The sequence below is a fragment of the Tupaia chinensis genome, unplaced genomic scaffold, assembly GCF_000334495.1.
Source record: "Tupaia chinensis unplaced genomic scaffold, TupChi_1.0 Scaffold000311_2, whole genome shotgun sequence".
Lineage (NCBI taxonomy): Eukaryota > Metazoa > Chordata > Mammalia > Scandentia > Tupaiidae > Tupaia > Tupaia belangeri.
Genome location: NW_006159803.1, coordinates 1,732,599 through 1,747,686, shown reverse-complemented (window position 1 = coordinate 1,747,686; position 15,088 = coordinate 1,732,599). Strand labels below are relative to the sequence as shown.

General features: G+C 36.5%; 1 protein-coding gene across 1 annotated transcript in view; it reads left to right on the top strand.

The window, feature by feature from the left end:
• GUCY1A2 (guanylate cyclase 1 soluble subunit alpha 2) overlaps positions 1–15,088 on the top strand; it is a gene marked incomplete at its 5' end in the record, with an annotated part of 275,265 nt that overhangs the window by 137,155 nt on the left and 123,022 nt on the right. Inside the window, one exon of the mRNA XM_006151043.2 lies at positions 13,810–14,295. Within this exon, the coding sequence (XP_006151105.1) occupies positions 13,810–14,295 (486 nt within the window). The remainder of the gene's footprint in view (positions 1–13,809; positions 14,296–15,088) is intronic.

The following is a 15,088-nucleotide window of genomic DNA, read 5'->3' as shown; positions in this document are numbered from 1 at the left end:
TCACAGAGCACTGAATTATTACTATATTATTGTATTATTGTAGCTGGTCCTCAAGAGGAAAAAAAAAATTGAGAGTTTTTTTGCTATAGGGTGCTTGCACTCACCAGAGGCACAGGGAGACAGAAAGTGGGAAATCATCCCTTCAGGGGGATGTCCACTTCACAATCCCTTCTCCTCCATTCTCCTCTTGGGATTTTGGGTATGTACACAGGCATGCCTGGTGTGAGTTTTAAGCCACTGAGTCTGGGACTCAAACCATGGTTGACTACATGGGAGTCCAGCATCATAACCATTACCCCATCTACTGGTCCTCTGAAAAGAAATTCTTATACAAACTTTCTTTGTTATGGAAAGTTTTAGAGAAGAGAATGTTGTTAATTTGTGTTTATCTAGCATTTATCCTCCTATTAGGGACACTAAGGTATAAACATGGTTCCCATCGTCAGGGAGCTACAATGTGGGTTGAATGGCAAAAATATATAATAAAATCATAATATACATATGGAATAGAAGAGTTTACTGTTTCATTTGTTTACTAATCACCTGCTATATACCAGGTAGTATCTTTAGGCCTGAAATTTTTTTTTAAAGTCAAAAATTTATAAACTTGTTGAGAATACAGACTCGAATTTATGTCATTAAAGTATTAAGAGTGTTTTGGGAAGATAAATGTAGAGCTACTAGGGAATTTATAGCAGATGCATATAACTTTGGAGAACCAAAGTTCCTTGTTGTACTTGAGATCTTAAGTAAGGAAGCTGCCAGTCATGGTGCCATAGATGGCTGACATGGTGATGGCATCTGGGGGGGCAGTGGGGATGAGGGTGTTTGTGTGTGGCAAGGGCACTAGGGGGATGGCAGCATGGAGTGTTGCAGCAGAGCATATCATGTGTTCAAAAATCCCAGTAAGAGTACTTGTGTTCAGATTTCTTCATCTTCTACCTTCGCTAATTGATACTTCTATTATAATAACCATTTGGCCTTTCTGGAAAAAGTAAGTCACAACCCAGTATATAGTTCTTTGAATTGTAGCTAATGAAAAGGACATACCAAGTTCCTCTTGAGCTAGAACTATCTACTTGGACACTATCATTTCATACAAACATTTATTGTAAACACCCATCATATCAGCGCTGTCAGAAGTTTTGGGGATCCTATCAATCATCCGTTTCTTTACATTATTTTTTCAAGTGTTTCTTTCACTATTGTAATAGCTCTGGTGGACAATTAGTACAGTAAAAGAAAAAAAAAAGACTAATACGATTGATGATGCTTTTTCTTCTAATATCAGTGTTGTAATTGTTGGTACAGATGAGAGATACTTTATTTCCCAGACATGTGAATCTATGGATAGACATATTTAAATAAATGATTTCTGAACCAGCTTACAATGTTCTCTTTTCAAACTTTTAAATGATTTTAGAGCAAATGGATTTTAAATCATGGAGACAGAAAAGTCTATGTATAATAGGCTCTGATCTTGCCAAATGTAGATTACTGTAATATAGTTTATAATAAATTGGACCAATTGTTTGTTTTCTGGTTGCTTATGGATGAAATTTTGTTGGTCCATGAGTTATTTAAGATGGAAATGAGTAAGTATATAGTTAGGAATGTATGTATAGTCTATATAATTTGCAAGTGCCTCATCCCTCCCAAATTGTTCCTGAGATTTTGTTTCAGAGATGTTTTCAATTTCATTAATTCATAATTGACTTATTATACACATATCCACTGAAATACTACTTTATAAAAGATCCTATGGTAGCTCTTTATTTATTTATTTTTAAGTTTTTGCTATAGGGTGCATGTGCTTGCTAGAGAGACAGAGAGACAGAGAATAAGTGAGAAATCACTCCCCAAAGGAGAATGCCATACTGTAATCTCCTTTCCTCCATTCTCCTCCTGATTTTGGGTATCTGGGACTCAATCAAAGTCAGCCATGTAGGAGTCCTGTGCCTTAACCACTACATCACCTGCTGGCCCTTCTAGACTCTATTTTCAAAGTTGACTCTTAAGCAGATCTTGCTTTCAAAAAGTTTATAATGTAGTAAGGAGATAAGACATGACCTATGACGGAAAGCATGTGCTAAATAGCAAAAGCAAGGCCTGAGTGAGGCCAGGCTACTTCTGAGGTTAGTAAGGCCTTTCCTACTTGAGAGGATAGGGTTATAGGTCAGTGACAATTTCCTAAAGAAAGTGACTTTTGGACAGCATTTCTCAGAATGGATTGGACAGGACATGATAGGATTGGAGTAAAGCATTTTCTAGTCTGTGAATGAAGTATCAACATAGAGTTTGTACTTAGAAGAACATGATACAAAGTGATGAGTAAAATGGACCTTGAAGAGACTTGGAATGGTGACAAGACCCCATAGTCTACAAACATAAGTAACCAAAAATTATTATTCAACAGAAATAACAAAGATACACTTCTCAGCAAGAAAAAGATAGTATTCTGAAGACTGAGCATTTTGTCTGTTGGTGTCTGTAACAAGGAAAGAATTATAATAAAGTGATGACTAAAAATTTATATGTACTAAGTCTTCACTATACAGTTTTCATTTGTAATAATAATTAATCCTATTATCTCTGTATGGTTTACAAAACTCTTAAAATTAGTTTCTTAAACTCATATAATAAAGGGAATAATCTCTGATGCTTGTGAAAAATATCATCTTACAATTATAATTAATAATTGATATTATTCTCTTATATTCCATAGACTATGTTTAGATTTACCTACAGTGTTACAGTTTCTTTGTTCTCCATCTTTTTACCCATTGTAGACTCTCTTTCTATGTTTACTCTCTATTTTTTTCAAGAATACATTGTTTTAGATGTTTCTTTTGTGTTAAATTTCACTAGCATTTTAAAAAATACAGCATTTTTGAGTGTACCATACTAGGATACCAGTTATGACTTTTCAGCTGGTTGAAAATAAGATATGATTGTCTTCCGTTTTCTATCATTGCTATCTGCTGTCATTCTGTCTGTTTTTCTCTCTGTCCGCTTTTATGATCTCTGTGCTGGGTATTCTGAAGATTCACTATAGAGTGTCTAATTCTGGACTTTGAAATTTATATTTACTGGTAACTCATGTCATGGGTTCATGCTTTCCTTTAGTTCAGAGAGTCATTGGTCCTTCAGATATTACCTTTCCCCTATTCTCTTTATTCTTACCCTCAGATATTATGATTAATGTACATTTTCACTTTTGTGTCACTTCATCTCTCTTATATTTTCTGTTTTTTTTTTTTTTGAGAGATTTTTGCTCTAGGGCACATGCGCTCACCATAGAGACAGAGAGGCACAAAGTGAGAAATCAGCCACCCCCCTCAGAGGGATGCCCATGGCCACATCACAATCATCCCTTCTTCCCCATTCTCCTCTCAGGATCTTTGGCCCACACACACATTCCCAGCATTGAGGCTCAAGTCTCTGGGTCTGGGACCTGAACCGTGGTTTGCCATGTGGGAGTCCAGCAACGTAACCACTACACCATCTGCTGGCCTCCATTATATTTTCCACTGTTTATTTCTCTACATGACCTTTTATAATGTTTTTATATCTATCTTCTAGTATTCTAGTGCTAGCTCATTTTTTTTTTTAGTGGTGCCTGATACTCTATTTAACACTTTTGTTTTACTTTCATTGTATTTTTTATTTATAAAGGTTTTTTTTCCCCAAATATCACTATCAGTTTTCATTGTCTCTCATTGTTTCCATTTTTGTGATATTACTATTTCTTTAATTGTCCCCTATATATTTTGCATTCTAAATCGGGAATCCAGTGTCTGATACTCTAGGTGGTCTAAATCTATGGTTAATGTTGCTTCTGTCTCTGAATCCTGGTAAATTTCCTGGTAAATTTGGTGATTGTCGATTGTTGTCTTTGACTTTATCTTATTGAGAAAAACCCGAGAGCCTAAATTAGTGGTGTATTTCATGTGAGAGAAGGTGCATATGTTTACACAGGGATCTTGAGGGTACCATAGACCTAGGACGACATGAAGCCCCTTTCAGGGTCTCAGGTTCAGGGGCCTTACATTCAGCTTCCCTTGCATGCTGGATACTGGCTCAGTTTCCAGACCTTGGTGCTGATTCTGGCATTTGCCCTCAAAATACCCTCTCTGGAAGAAGTTTATGTTTATAGCTTATGGTTAAGATTTTAGCTTAAGGTTGCTTGCTTTTATATTTGCTTAGGCCCCTTGGAGATTTTTCTCACTTACTTCAAGCTTCACAGTATTAGAGAATTTATGTTTTATGCAAGATGTACATTTGTTGTTGTGTGTTTTATTTGCTTTTCAGAGGCTCTTTCAGGTGCTCTAATCAGCCTACTGCCGGAGCAGAATGATAGATCATTGTCCATCTATAGCACAGTATCAGTCTGGGAATTACTAAGTTGGTGTGGTCAGTATAAATAAGTCAAACCAGAATCCTAAAAACCTTTTTCCCCGGTTTAGTCTCTATACTGATTCTCGCTACATGGAAATTTTTTTCTGGATGCAGTACTATGTTAATACAATATTTAAATAGTAAATAGTAAATAGTAAATATTAATATTAAATACTAATATAGTATTTAAAATGGACCCAGAGAACATTGTGTTAAATGACATAAGCCTGACAGAAATAAAAACACTGTGTAATCTCACTTATATTTGGAATCTATAAAAGGTTAATACATAGAATCAGAGAGCAGACTGTTGTTACCCAGAGGTCTTGGGATATGGAGAAAATGAGAGATGATAGTCAAAGGTTAAAAACTAGTGGTTATAAGATCTGGAGAACTAGGGAACCAGCAGTTAGCGTTTGTCACATCAGTACTACTCCTGCAATAGGGTGAATGGGTTATTTACGAAAGTCGGTGATAGGGATGAATTATAACCAGCCCTTTCCCCCAAAAAAAGATATGGTGGAGACATAACCCCCAGCACCTTGCAAGGTACACTTATTAGTAGATAGGGTCTTTATAGAAGTCATCAAATTAAAATGAAGAAATTGGAGTGGGCCTTAATCCAATGTAACTGCTGTCCTTATGAAAAAGGGAAAAGTTGGACACAGGGACAGATGAACAAGGAGAACACTATGTGAAGATGAGAGTTATACTGCTATGAACCACGAAGTGACCAGAACCTATGAGCAAGATCTTAGCCCTGTCAACACCTTAATCTCAGAGTTTTAGCCTCCAAAACGGAGACAATACTTTTCTGTTGTTCACGCTACTCAATTCATGGTACTTGCTTGCTGCACCTCTAGCAAGCTGATACTTCTGGAAAAGCATGCAGGGTAATAGTACATAATGAGCTAAAGGGCTCTAAAGTTACCAATACTCTACCATAAGACAGGCAGTATCCACTTAGTTTAACAAATATATAATTTAACAATCATATACCAGAAGGTATTCTAAGTACTTTATAAATATTGACCAGTGTGTCCAAATAACAATCCTGCTATGTGGACTCATTTGTATACTCATTTTGAAGATGTGGAGTCACAATTTGGTCATGCCATCTAGATTCCAAGAGAAAAAAGAAAAAAATTCAGACAAATATCACATGACAGGACAGATTTTTCAGCTCCACAAGTACCCCATAACACATGTACACCTATGCTATTTCTAAAGTCCCTTTTTGGATGATAGTGAAAAATGTAGGGAGGGCCAGCCAGTGGTACGGTGGTTGGGAGGCAGCTAGGTCCCACGTGGCTGGCTACATGATTCAAGTCTGTGTTCAAGTCCTGGACCTAGCAGCTTGAAAGGCACAGTGGGTACATGTATGTGTGCCCCAAATCCTGATAGGACAGAGAAAAAGAGAAGGGAATGCGTTATGACCATGCCCCATGAGGGTGTGTTCTCACTTTCCCTTTCTCTCTGCAAATGTACCATTTGGAAGATTAAAAAAAAATGTAGGGGAAGGGCATTCTCTAGGTAAGAGTTCCTGCATCCTAGTTCTGCTCTGTATTTCCAGAGCATAGACCTTAGACATGTCACTTTTTAAAGTCTCCATTCTTATACCCATTCATACTAACTAGATTATTGTAAAGTTAAATCAGAAGATAAATTTTAAATAAATATTGACAAGAAATACAGTATCTAATATTTTGTTTGCCTTGGAGATTTTTATTTTTAGAAAGACTATTCCCTTAAAAAAAAAAAAGAAAGACTATTCCCTTAATTTCTCACCCAAATAATGTGTTAATTAATTTATATACTGTAAATGAACATTCAGATCTAAGAAATGCCTTAAATTATTCACAGTGTACTTGAAAGGCTTTGAAACCATCTGGCCAGAATGCAATATATGCATGTAATCTAGGTTCAGAGGGAGAAAAAAATTGATATTAAGTTATAATTCATGATGATTAATATTAGATGAACATAAAGTCTATCACATATTAGGTTTTAAAGCAAAGACTCAAGCTAAGATTTATAGATTGAAACATGTATCAATGCCATGACTCTAATTGAACTGATGACACAGAACCTTACATGGGAATGATACTAGTGAGAATAGTAGTGACTATGAGCAGGTTGGGATAGGAAAGAATCATTGTGGGCTCTTTCCGCCAAAGTGTGGCATTGAGGAGGTACAAGTCTTGATCACCTGTGAAGAATATGATGGAGGTAGGAGAAAGTGATCTTTTACCAAGCCCTGATGTATTATTCAAGGTAAATAATGCTAACTGCTACAAAGAAAAATCTTCAGTCCTTTAACACAGTAGATATTTCTTGCACACACCATAGGCTTGAGGCACTTTAGGTGTCTTTTCTGAGCTGTCCTATTACAAGATGGACTGTAGGACCCTGTTTCCTTCTATCTTATGATATTACCTTTTTTTTTTTTGAGAGAGATTTTTGCTATTGGGTGTGTACACTTGCTGGAGAGACAGAAGGTAAGAAATCACCCCCTCCCCAGGGAGGATGGCCACACCACCTTTCCTTCTTTACTATTCTCCTCTCAGGATCTTGGGCACGCACGCACATATATTCGATGTAAGTTTTAAGTCACCAGGTTGGGGACATGAACTGCTGTCAACTATGTGAGAGTCTAGTGACGTAACTATTGTGCTATCTGCTGGTCCTGATATTGTAGTCTTTGACAAGTAGCCTCCATGGTATTGAGGACAGAGTCGAGAGAGAGCTGGGAATCACATGGGCTAGGCTTGCATTCCAATGGTCATAACAGTCCTGTGGCCTTACCTTGACTAGACTTTTGGCAATCCCCTTTTGCTTTCTGCTGCAATCAGTGGACTTTTCTTAGTGCCTCAAATAGGCTATATTCTTTTCCCTCTGGGCCTTTGAACTTTGCTTTTCCAGTCTTGGGATACTTTCTTGCCATAATCCCAGTATCTCATGTGCTTTCACTATCTCATCCAGTCTCCAAGGGACATTTTCTTCAGTTGAACTCTAACATCTTGCCAAAGAGTTGTTTTGTTTTACATATTGTTCATGTATATGGGAATGTGCAGAAAGACAAATTCTGATGATGTGTGTCTGAGACATTTTGCCAATGCAAAGTTAATCTTAATCATTATATTAGAATTTATGTGGCATTTTGTATGCTTTGTAGAACTTACTTATTTATTTATTTTTGGAGAAGTTTTTGCTATAGGGCGTGTGTGCTTGCCAGAAAGACAGAGAGACAGAAAGCAAGGAATCCCTCTCCCCCCCCCCCCCGGGAGGGGGTGGCCACGCCACAGAGGGGATGGCCATGCCACAATCCCTTCTTTTCCATGCTCCTCTCAGGATCTTGGGCATGCATGCCAGCATGAGTTTAAGCCACCGGATCCGAGACTCAAACCGTGGTCGACTACATGGGAGTCCAGCGACACAGCCATTATGCCAACCGCTGATCCCAAACTTTTTTTTTTTTTAATTGATTGGCTAAGCATAAATCTACTTATAGAAATTTGTTGCCAGATATTCACTGTTATCGAAAGTGCTGCAATGACTAAATAATGTATTTTTAGACCGGTATCCCACACCTACCCAATATAGCTTCATAAACTATATTATCATAAAATGCAGCACGCTAGAGAATCCAGCAATAAGCCCCAAAACGTACCAGTACAATGGTTTTTGACATGGGAACAGAGCAGTGTACAGAGCAGTGCAGTGGGGGAAAGAAAGCCTGCAATGTGGTGCTGGGAGAACTGGATATCCACCTGCTGCAAAATGAAACTGGCGTCCTCTCACTATAAACAAAAATCAACTCGAAATTTTTGAAACATCTAAACGTAATGCCTCAATATGTAAAACTATAATGGAAAACACATTGAAGACATTGGAATAGGCAAAGGTTTAAGTAAGACCCCACAAGCAAAAGTATTAATCTCAAAAATAGATGAGCAGGACACATTAAGACAAAAAGCTTCTGTACAACAAATGAAACAATAATTAGAATGAAGAGACAACCTTCAGAATAGGATAAAATATTTGCAAACTTTGCTTCAGCTAAGGGACTAATAACTAGAATGTATAGGGAACTCAAGTAGCTCATCTGGGGGAAGCGCACACACACACACACACACACCCACACCCACACACACACACACACACAATTGAATAAGAAATGGGCAGAACAGACAACTCTCTATGGAAGGCATGAAAATGGCTGGCCAAAAAGCATATAAAGAAATGCTCAACATTTCTTCCCATAAGGAAATGTAAAACAAAACCACAGTGAGATACCTCTTAACAGTAGCCAGAATGGTCTTGATGATGGGACCAGCAGTTGGGGTATTGGCTATGTCGCTGGACTCACATGTAGTCAACCACTGTTTGAGTCCCAGACCCAGTAGCATAAACTGACGCCAGGTGCGTTTGTGTGAGTGCCTAAAATCCCGAGAGGAGAATGGAGGAGAAAGAGATTGCAGCGTGGCTATCCCCCTGGTGTGGGAGGAGGGGGTTGTCGCTTTCTATCTCTCTGTCTCTATCTTTCTGGTGAGCACATGCGCCCTATAGCAAAAAAACCTCTCTCAAAAAAAAAGTCTATGATGATGATTTTTCTTTCTTTCTTTTTCTTTTTCTTTTTCTTTTTCTTTTTCTTTTTCTTTTTCTTTTTCTTTTTTCTTTTTTTTTTTTTTTTTGCTAGAGGGTGCATGCACTCACCAGAGACAGAGTGGCATAAAAGGAAAGTGAGAAATCACCACCAGGAGGATGGTTTTGCTACAATCCCTTCTTCTCCATTCCTCTCTCAGAATTTTGGTCTTGAACACACATACCGAGCATGATTGTCCAGCTGCTAGGTCTGGAACCAAAATTGTGTGGTTGGCCCTGTGGCCCTGTGAGATCCAGCACCTTAACCACCATACCACCTGCTAGTCCCAGAATGGGTATGATAAAAAAAAAAAAAAAAAAAAAAAAAAAAAAAAAAAGACATGTTCTGTCTAGACTGTGGTGAGAAGGGAACCCTACTACGTTGTTGGTGGGAATATAAATTAGTCCAGCCACTGTGGAAATCAATATGGAGAGTCCTGAATAACCTACCAGTAGACCTACCATACAACCCCGTAATACTACTGCTGGGTATTAATTTACTCAAAGGATAGGAAAACAGTCAATCAGAAAGACATGTGCACATCTTTGTTTATTGTAGCATTATTCACCATTGGTAAGACCTGCAATCAGCCTAAATGATTAAGCATGGATGATTGTGTCATCATATATTCCCCCGAATATATACTGAATGTCTGTACTCCATTGCAGAAATTGAAAGATCCAAAGATGTAACAGCAGAGAGGGCTATTGTGAGGGAAGGGCTCAGGAAAAAGATGTTTAACTGACACAAGAATGTAAAGTTAGCTGTTGAAAATTATATATGGTAATATTTTTGAAATGATATGTACACATGCATGCTTAGAAACACTGTCTATTCTATGCTTTAAAATGTCTCATGATTAAATGTAAATAACAAAAAAGAGGGACCCCTTTATATCTATTACATTTCCACAGAGAAGTCATTCATAAAGTTGATAAAACAAATACTGCTAGAAAATTTGTTAAATAATTTGTGATAGTCCTTTTATTAATCTCTTTTTATTACCAGAGAACAGAGTGCAGATGAGTGAGCATATGTACCCCTAAATAGGGCATGATCATTCTACAATCATTTTTCTCCAGTCTTCCTCCCTGTTAGCGTTTTGAGCATGCACACACACACACACACACACACACACACACACACACAGCTCTGCTGAGGCCAAGACCCAAACCATGTTGGACCATACGGGCTCCACCTCCCCTAAATACTGTTTAACTACTACCCTGTGATTGCCAGAGCAGAGACCATTACTGTCCTGAACTCACCTCTAGTTCTAAGATGCTTACACCTAATATTTTTCCAAACCTTTTATGTGACATTGTTAAAAGAAGAAAAAAATCTTTATAACCCAATTACTTCATTTTTACCCTCCAAGGAAACATAATCCCTAGTTCAAATGATGGATTTAATATTAGACCCACAAATTTTACTTCATATTTTATATATTAGTCAGTAGCCACATGTGGCTATATACATTTTAGTTTATATTAATGAAATTTAAAATTTAGTCCTGTTATATTTTATCATAGCAAGTTCTACTGGACAATTCTTAATCTGGTTTAAAACTAGATTTATCATGTGTCTGCATTTCTTTAGTTATGGTATATGCCCTAGACTAAGCAATTGCCCCATAATTCCATTTAAATATTCCTTCTGCATTTTGGATACTGCTTATTCAACAGCCAAGATTCTTTAGTACATAACAGTGGATTTCACTAACCTGGGTCTCAGCACAAGTTCTGGCTATTTCTTTCAAATTTTTAGTACAGGACTGGCCCCATAGTGGAGTAGTTAAGTGATGTACTTTGGGAGTTGGATCCCACATGGCCAGGTGTGGTTTGAATCTTGGCCTGGTGGCTTGCAAAATATGCTGGGTGCATTTTTCCACGTATCCAAAATCTTGACAGGTTGGATAAATATAGGAAAAAGAGGATTGTAGTGTGACCATGGCCAAATGAGGGTGTGTGTGCTCACATGCTCTCTCTCTCTCACTCTGGTGAAGCACGTGTCGTCTGGCTATTAAAAAACAAAACAAAACAAAACAAAAAACTTAGTGCAATTCAGTTGAATTGGTTCCAAATAAACTTTAGGATTTTTTTCTATTTCTGTGAAAAATATCATTGGAAATTTGGTAGCAATGATACTATGTAGAACATTTAGGTAATATGCACATTTTAACAATACACCCAAAAATGTACCCAGTACATTTTGCAAGCCACCATGCCACCCACTGGCCCCATTTAATGGTTTTTAACATGTCTTTTGGTAAACTTTGTAGGGTTTTCTATGTATGTAATAATTTCAGCTGCAAATAGAGCCAAGTTAACCTCTTCCTTTCCGATTTGGATGTTGTCTTTTGGTTCTTTCTCTTGCCCAAGTGCTGTGGGTAGGACTTTCAGGATTATGTTGAATAGAAGTGACCAGAGTGGGCAACTTTGTCTTTTTCCTGTTTTTAATTCACTTTATTAACTGAGGGATTCAACATGCCTTTCACATGGGAAAATTATTGCTATAGAAACTTACCATAGATGGAGATCCTAATTCAAATAGGAATGAAAGAGACAGGGAAAGGACAGCAGGATGCAGATGATGAGGGAGAGATGCAGGCAAAAGAAAAAGAGAGAGGAAAACAAGATTGAGCAGAAAAAGTAATAAATGGAAATAAATGTGAGGAGAGAAAAAGAGTCAGACTCAATACATGTTTAAGTCCATAAACATCACATTATTGTTGCTACTTAAAAATATGGTTAGCTCTACAAACCTCATCAAGGTTTTTGCTCTTATATTAAATCTTAAGAAAAAATATAATATATTGGGTCATCAGAAGAGTCATAATGCATTTTTACATAGAAAAAAATGTCATGACTTTTCTGATGACCCAATATTAATTTTTAAACTGTGGGATTATGCAATACGTATATTTTCATTACTATGGCCTTAATATTCTAACTATGGGAATGTGTATTTTATTAACAGTACTCTTTCTCCCAAAAGCATATTGGACATATATAAAACAGTCTGTAAATATTTTAAAGGACTGTAATTTTCTTTGTATGTAAACCATAACCTGTGGTCTTTGGAGGCCCACCTTGAGTAGGGAATTAGGAATGTTTTCACCTTAGGGACCAGCAGGTGGCATGGTGGTTAAGGTGCTACACACTCCCACATGGCCTACCATAGTTCAAGTCTCAGACTTGGCAACTTACATTCTTGCTTCTCTCTCTTTTTCTCTCTTTGTCCCTTTCTGGTCAAATTAAAATAAATGAGTCAGTTAAAAAAATTAAATAAATAAATTAAAAAAAAAAAGAATGTCTTCACTCTCTTCTCTGGCCTGTATAGATTTGATTCCCTACTTTTCTATGATGTCTTTGAAAAAGAAAACCATATATTATCCTTATTACCCAGAGTGTTATTAGTCAATAGAAAACATTTAATAAATATTTTCATGAATAAATGAGATTATGAATTAAAATAATGAAATACTTGACTTTAACAGAAACCTTATATAAGATGAAATGAGCAGTTTATGTCACAAAAATTATATAATTAAGCAAGGATTTGACTTTATTTGCTTATACAATGAGATCTTGGTGAACAGTAGAGGGGAGCAAAGTAAATTATTTATAGGCTTAAGACTCAAAATTCCTATAGTTGACCCCACATTTGTTCAGTGCCTCTACTTTCATCAACTAGCATAACTACTTCGTGCCATGAAGAATGAAGGAAATAAGTGGAGTGAGCATATTCCATCCAGCAGTGGAAAATAACGTAGGTGAAACTGAAGTACCGTCTCAGTTTGAGGACTCTAGCCTGTTTTGCCAAGTGATTACAATCTTCCTCTCCAGGTGTCCTGAAATGGCCTGCTCTAACCCAAATAAAACCCAAATAACTGTATTTGGCTATTCTGAATCTACTTTCCTTTATGCTGCTGCTCATCTTCATGAAGGTGCTTATTAGGTTCCAGGGCAAGATGGCATAAACTTGTGTTCATTAAGCTTTTCATTTAACATCAATGTCCAAATTTCCCAGTGAAATTGCACAGAAAAGAGGGACAGAGTTAAATGATGACATCCTCAAATTCTTTCTTATAAACTAAATTCCTTGAGTGCTATCATTTTTTGTTTATTTTTAGTTTTATATGTACATGCTAGTTGAGTAGTAATGATTTTCTGGTACTACTGGCTTGAAGATAACTGATTTAAATTTTTATTTTTAATTTAAATAAATTATCCACTGATCTGGTTGGTGTAAAGATGCCTACATTTTTGAAGGACTACAGTAAGATGAAAAAATGTACAAAAGGCCAAGCAATTGTTTTGATTCATTTTAATCTCTTGAATTTATTTTCTGAGAGTGATTTTAATGACAGTCAAATATAGTTATTTTGACAGATAGATTCATCCTAATTTTATTATTATTAAGCAGATGAAAGTTTTTGAATTGGTTCATAAAAGAGTTTCATGATGTACCTGGGAATAATTTGATCTTGCATAAAAAATGTTTTCCTGTTTCATTTTTCATTGATCTCACTTTCTATTTAACTGTTATCTTTAGAAGGTGGCTGAGGGAGACATAAAGTAACTGTTTCTATTCAGAATCATGAATTTTATACAAGTTGTAAATCAGATATAAATTTGCTTATATGAATACAGTCGGTATAGCTAATGAAACTTTTCTTGGTCCTCTTTTTATTAAATACCTTATTAATTACTGTAAACTTACTATGTGAAGTTACTGACCAAAATTTCATGTTAATTTCACAGGTGATGGAAGTCAAAGGACAAATGATCCATGTCCCAGAATCAAATGCCATTTTATTTTTGGGCTCCCCATGTGTGGATAAGTTGGATGAACTCATGGGCCGAGGTCTGCATCTCTCAGACATACCTATCCACGACGCCACCAGAGATGTCATTTTGGTTGGGGAGCAGGCAAAAGCCCAAGATGGCTTGAAGAAGAGGATGGATAAATTAAAGGCAACTTTAGAAAGAACTCACCAGGCCCTGGAAGAAGAGAAGAAGAAGACAGTGGATCTTCTATATTCTATTTTTCCTGGCGATGTAGCCCAGCAGTTATGGCAGGGGCAGCAAGTGCAGGCCAGAAAGTTCGATGATGTCACCATGCTCTTCTCGGACATTGTTGGCTTCACAGCCATTTGTGCCCAGTGTACTCCCATGCAGGTGATCAGCATGCTCAATGAACTGTATACCAGATTTGACCACCAGTGTGGATTTTTGGACATTTATAAGGTAATGGAATTTAGCTACTTTTACACAAATAATGTTTACTAGGAAACTGTCATCGCGATTAAATCACCAAGATACGTTATTTTTACTTGAACTTGACAATAAATGACTGCCATCTCTTTAATTTTGAAATCTTTGTATATAAGCCAGGTAAAGTTTCAGTATGGGTCAATTTATAGTATTGATGTAGGTCATTGTGAATCATATTTCTCAGTAAGGAAAAACTATTTGCAGCTAGACTTCTGAACTCATTATTTGTAAAAAAAAAAAAAAAAAAAAAAGAAAAAGAAAAAAAATTAAGCTTGCTGAATTCTAGGTAATCTTTACCCACATAATTTTTCTTCGAGTATGAGATTCCAGTGTAAACTAAGAATTTTATGTTGACTATTCAAAAGAAACAGCAAATTAATTTAAATATTACATTAGCAGTTAAACCATGATTAATCAGTCTTTTGCAGTGCATTGTTATTGAGATCCCCTTAATCCTAAAGGAATATATACAAATATTCTAGCTATTGCCTAAATGGCCAGTGAAGGTTAGTGGAAGCACCTTAATATTCCAAGCTACATAATGGAAACACTTTCAAAGTGGGTATTAATCACTATTTGTTGATTAGATTTGGTGAACTCTTTGTCAAATTCTTATTAATATCATAGCAATATCTTAAGTGAATCAGTCCATAACTACCTACTGAGTAACTCTGCAGCTTAACATAGTTTCATGTGCATTACGCAGTGTCAAGGTACATGGTGTTTTATATGAAGAGTAACTCATACCATTAGTATAAATCAGCAG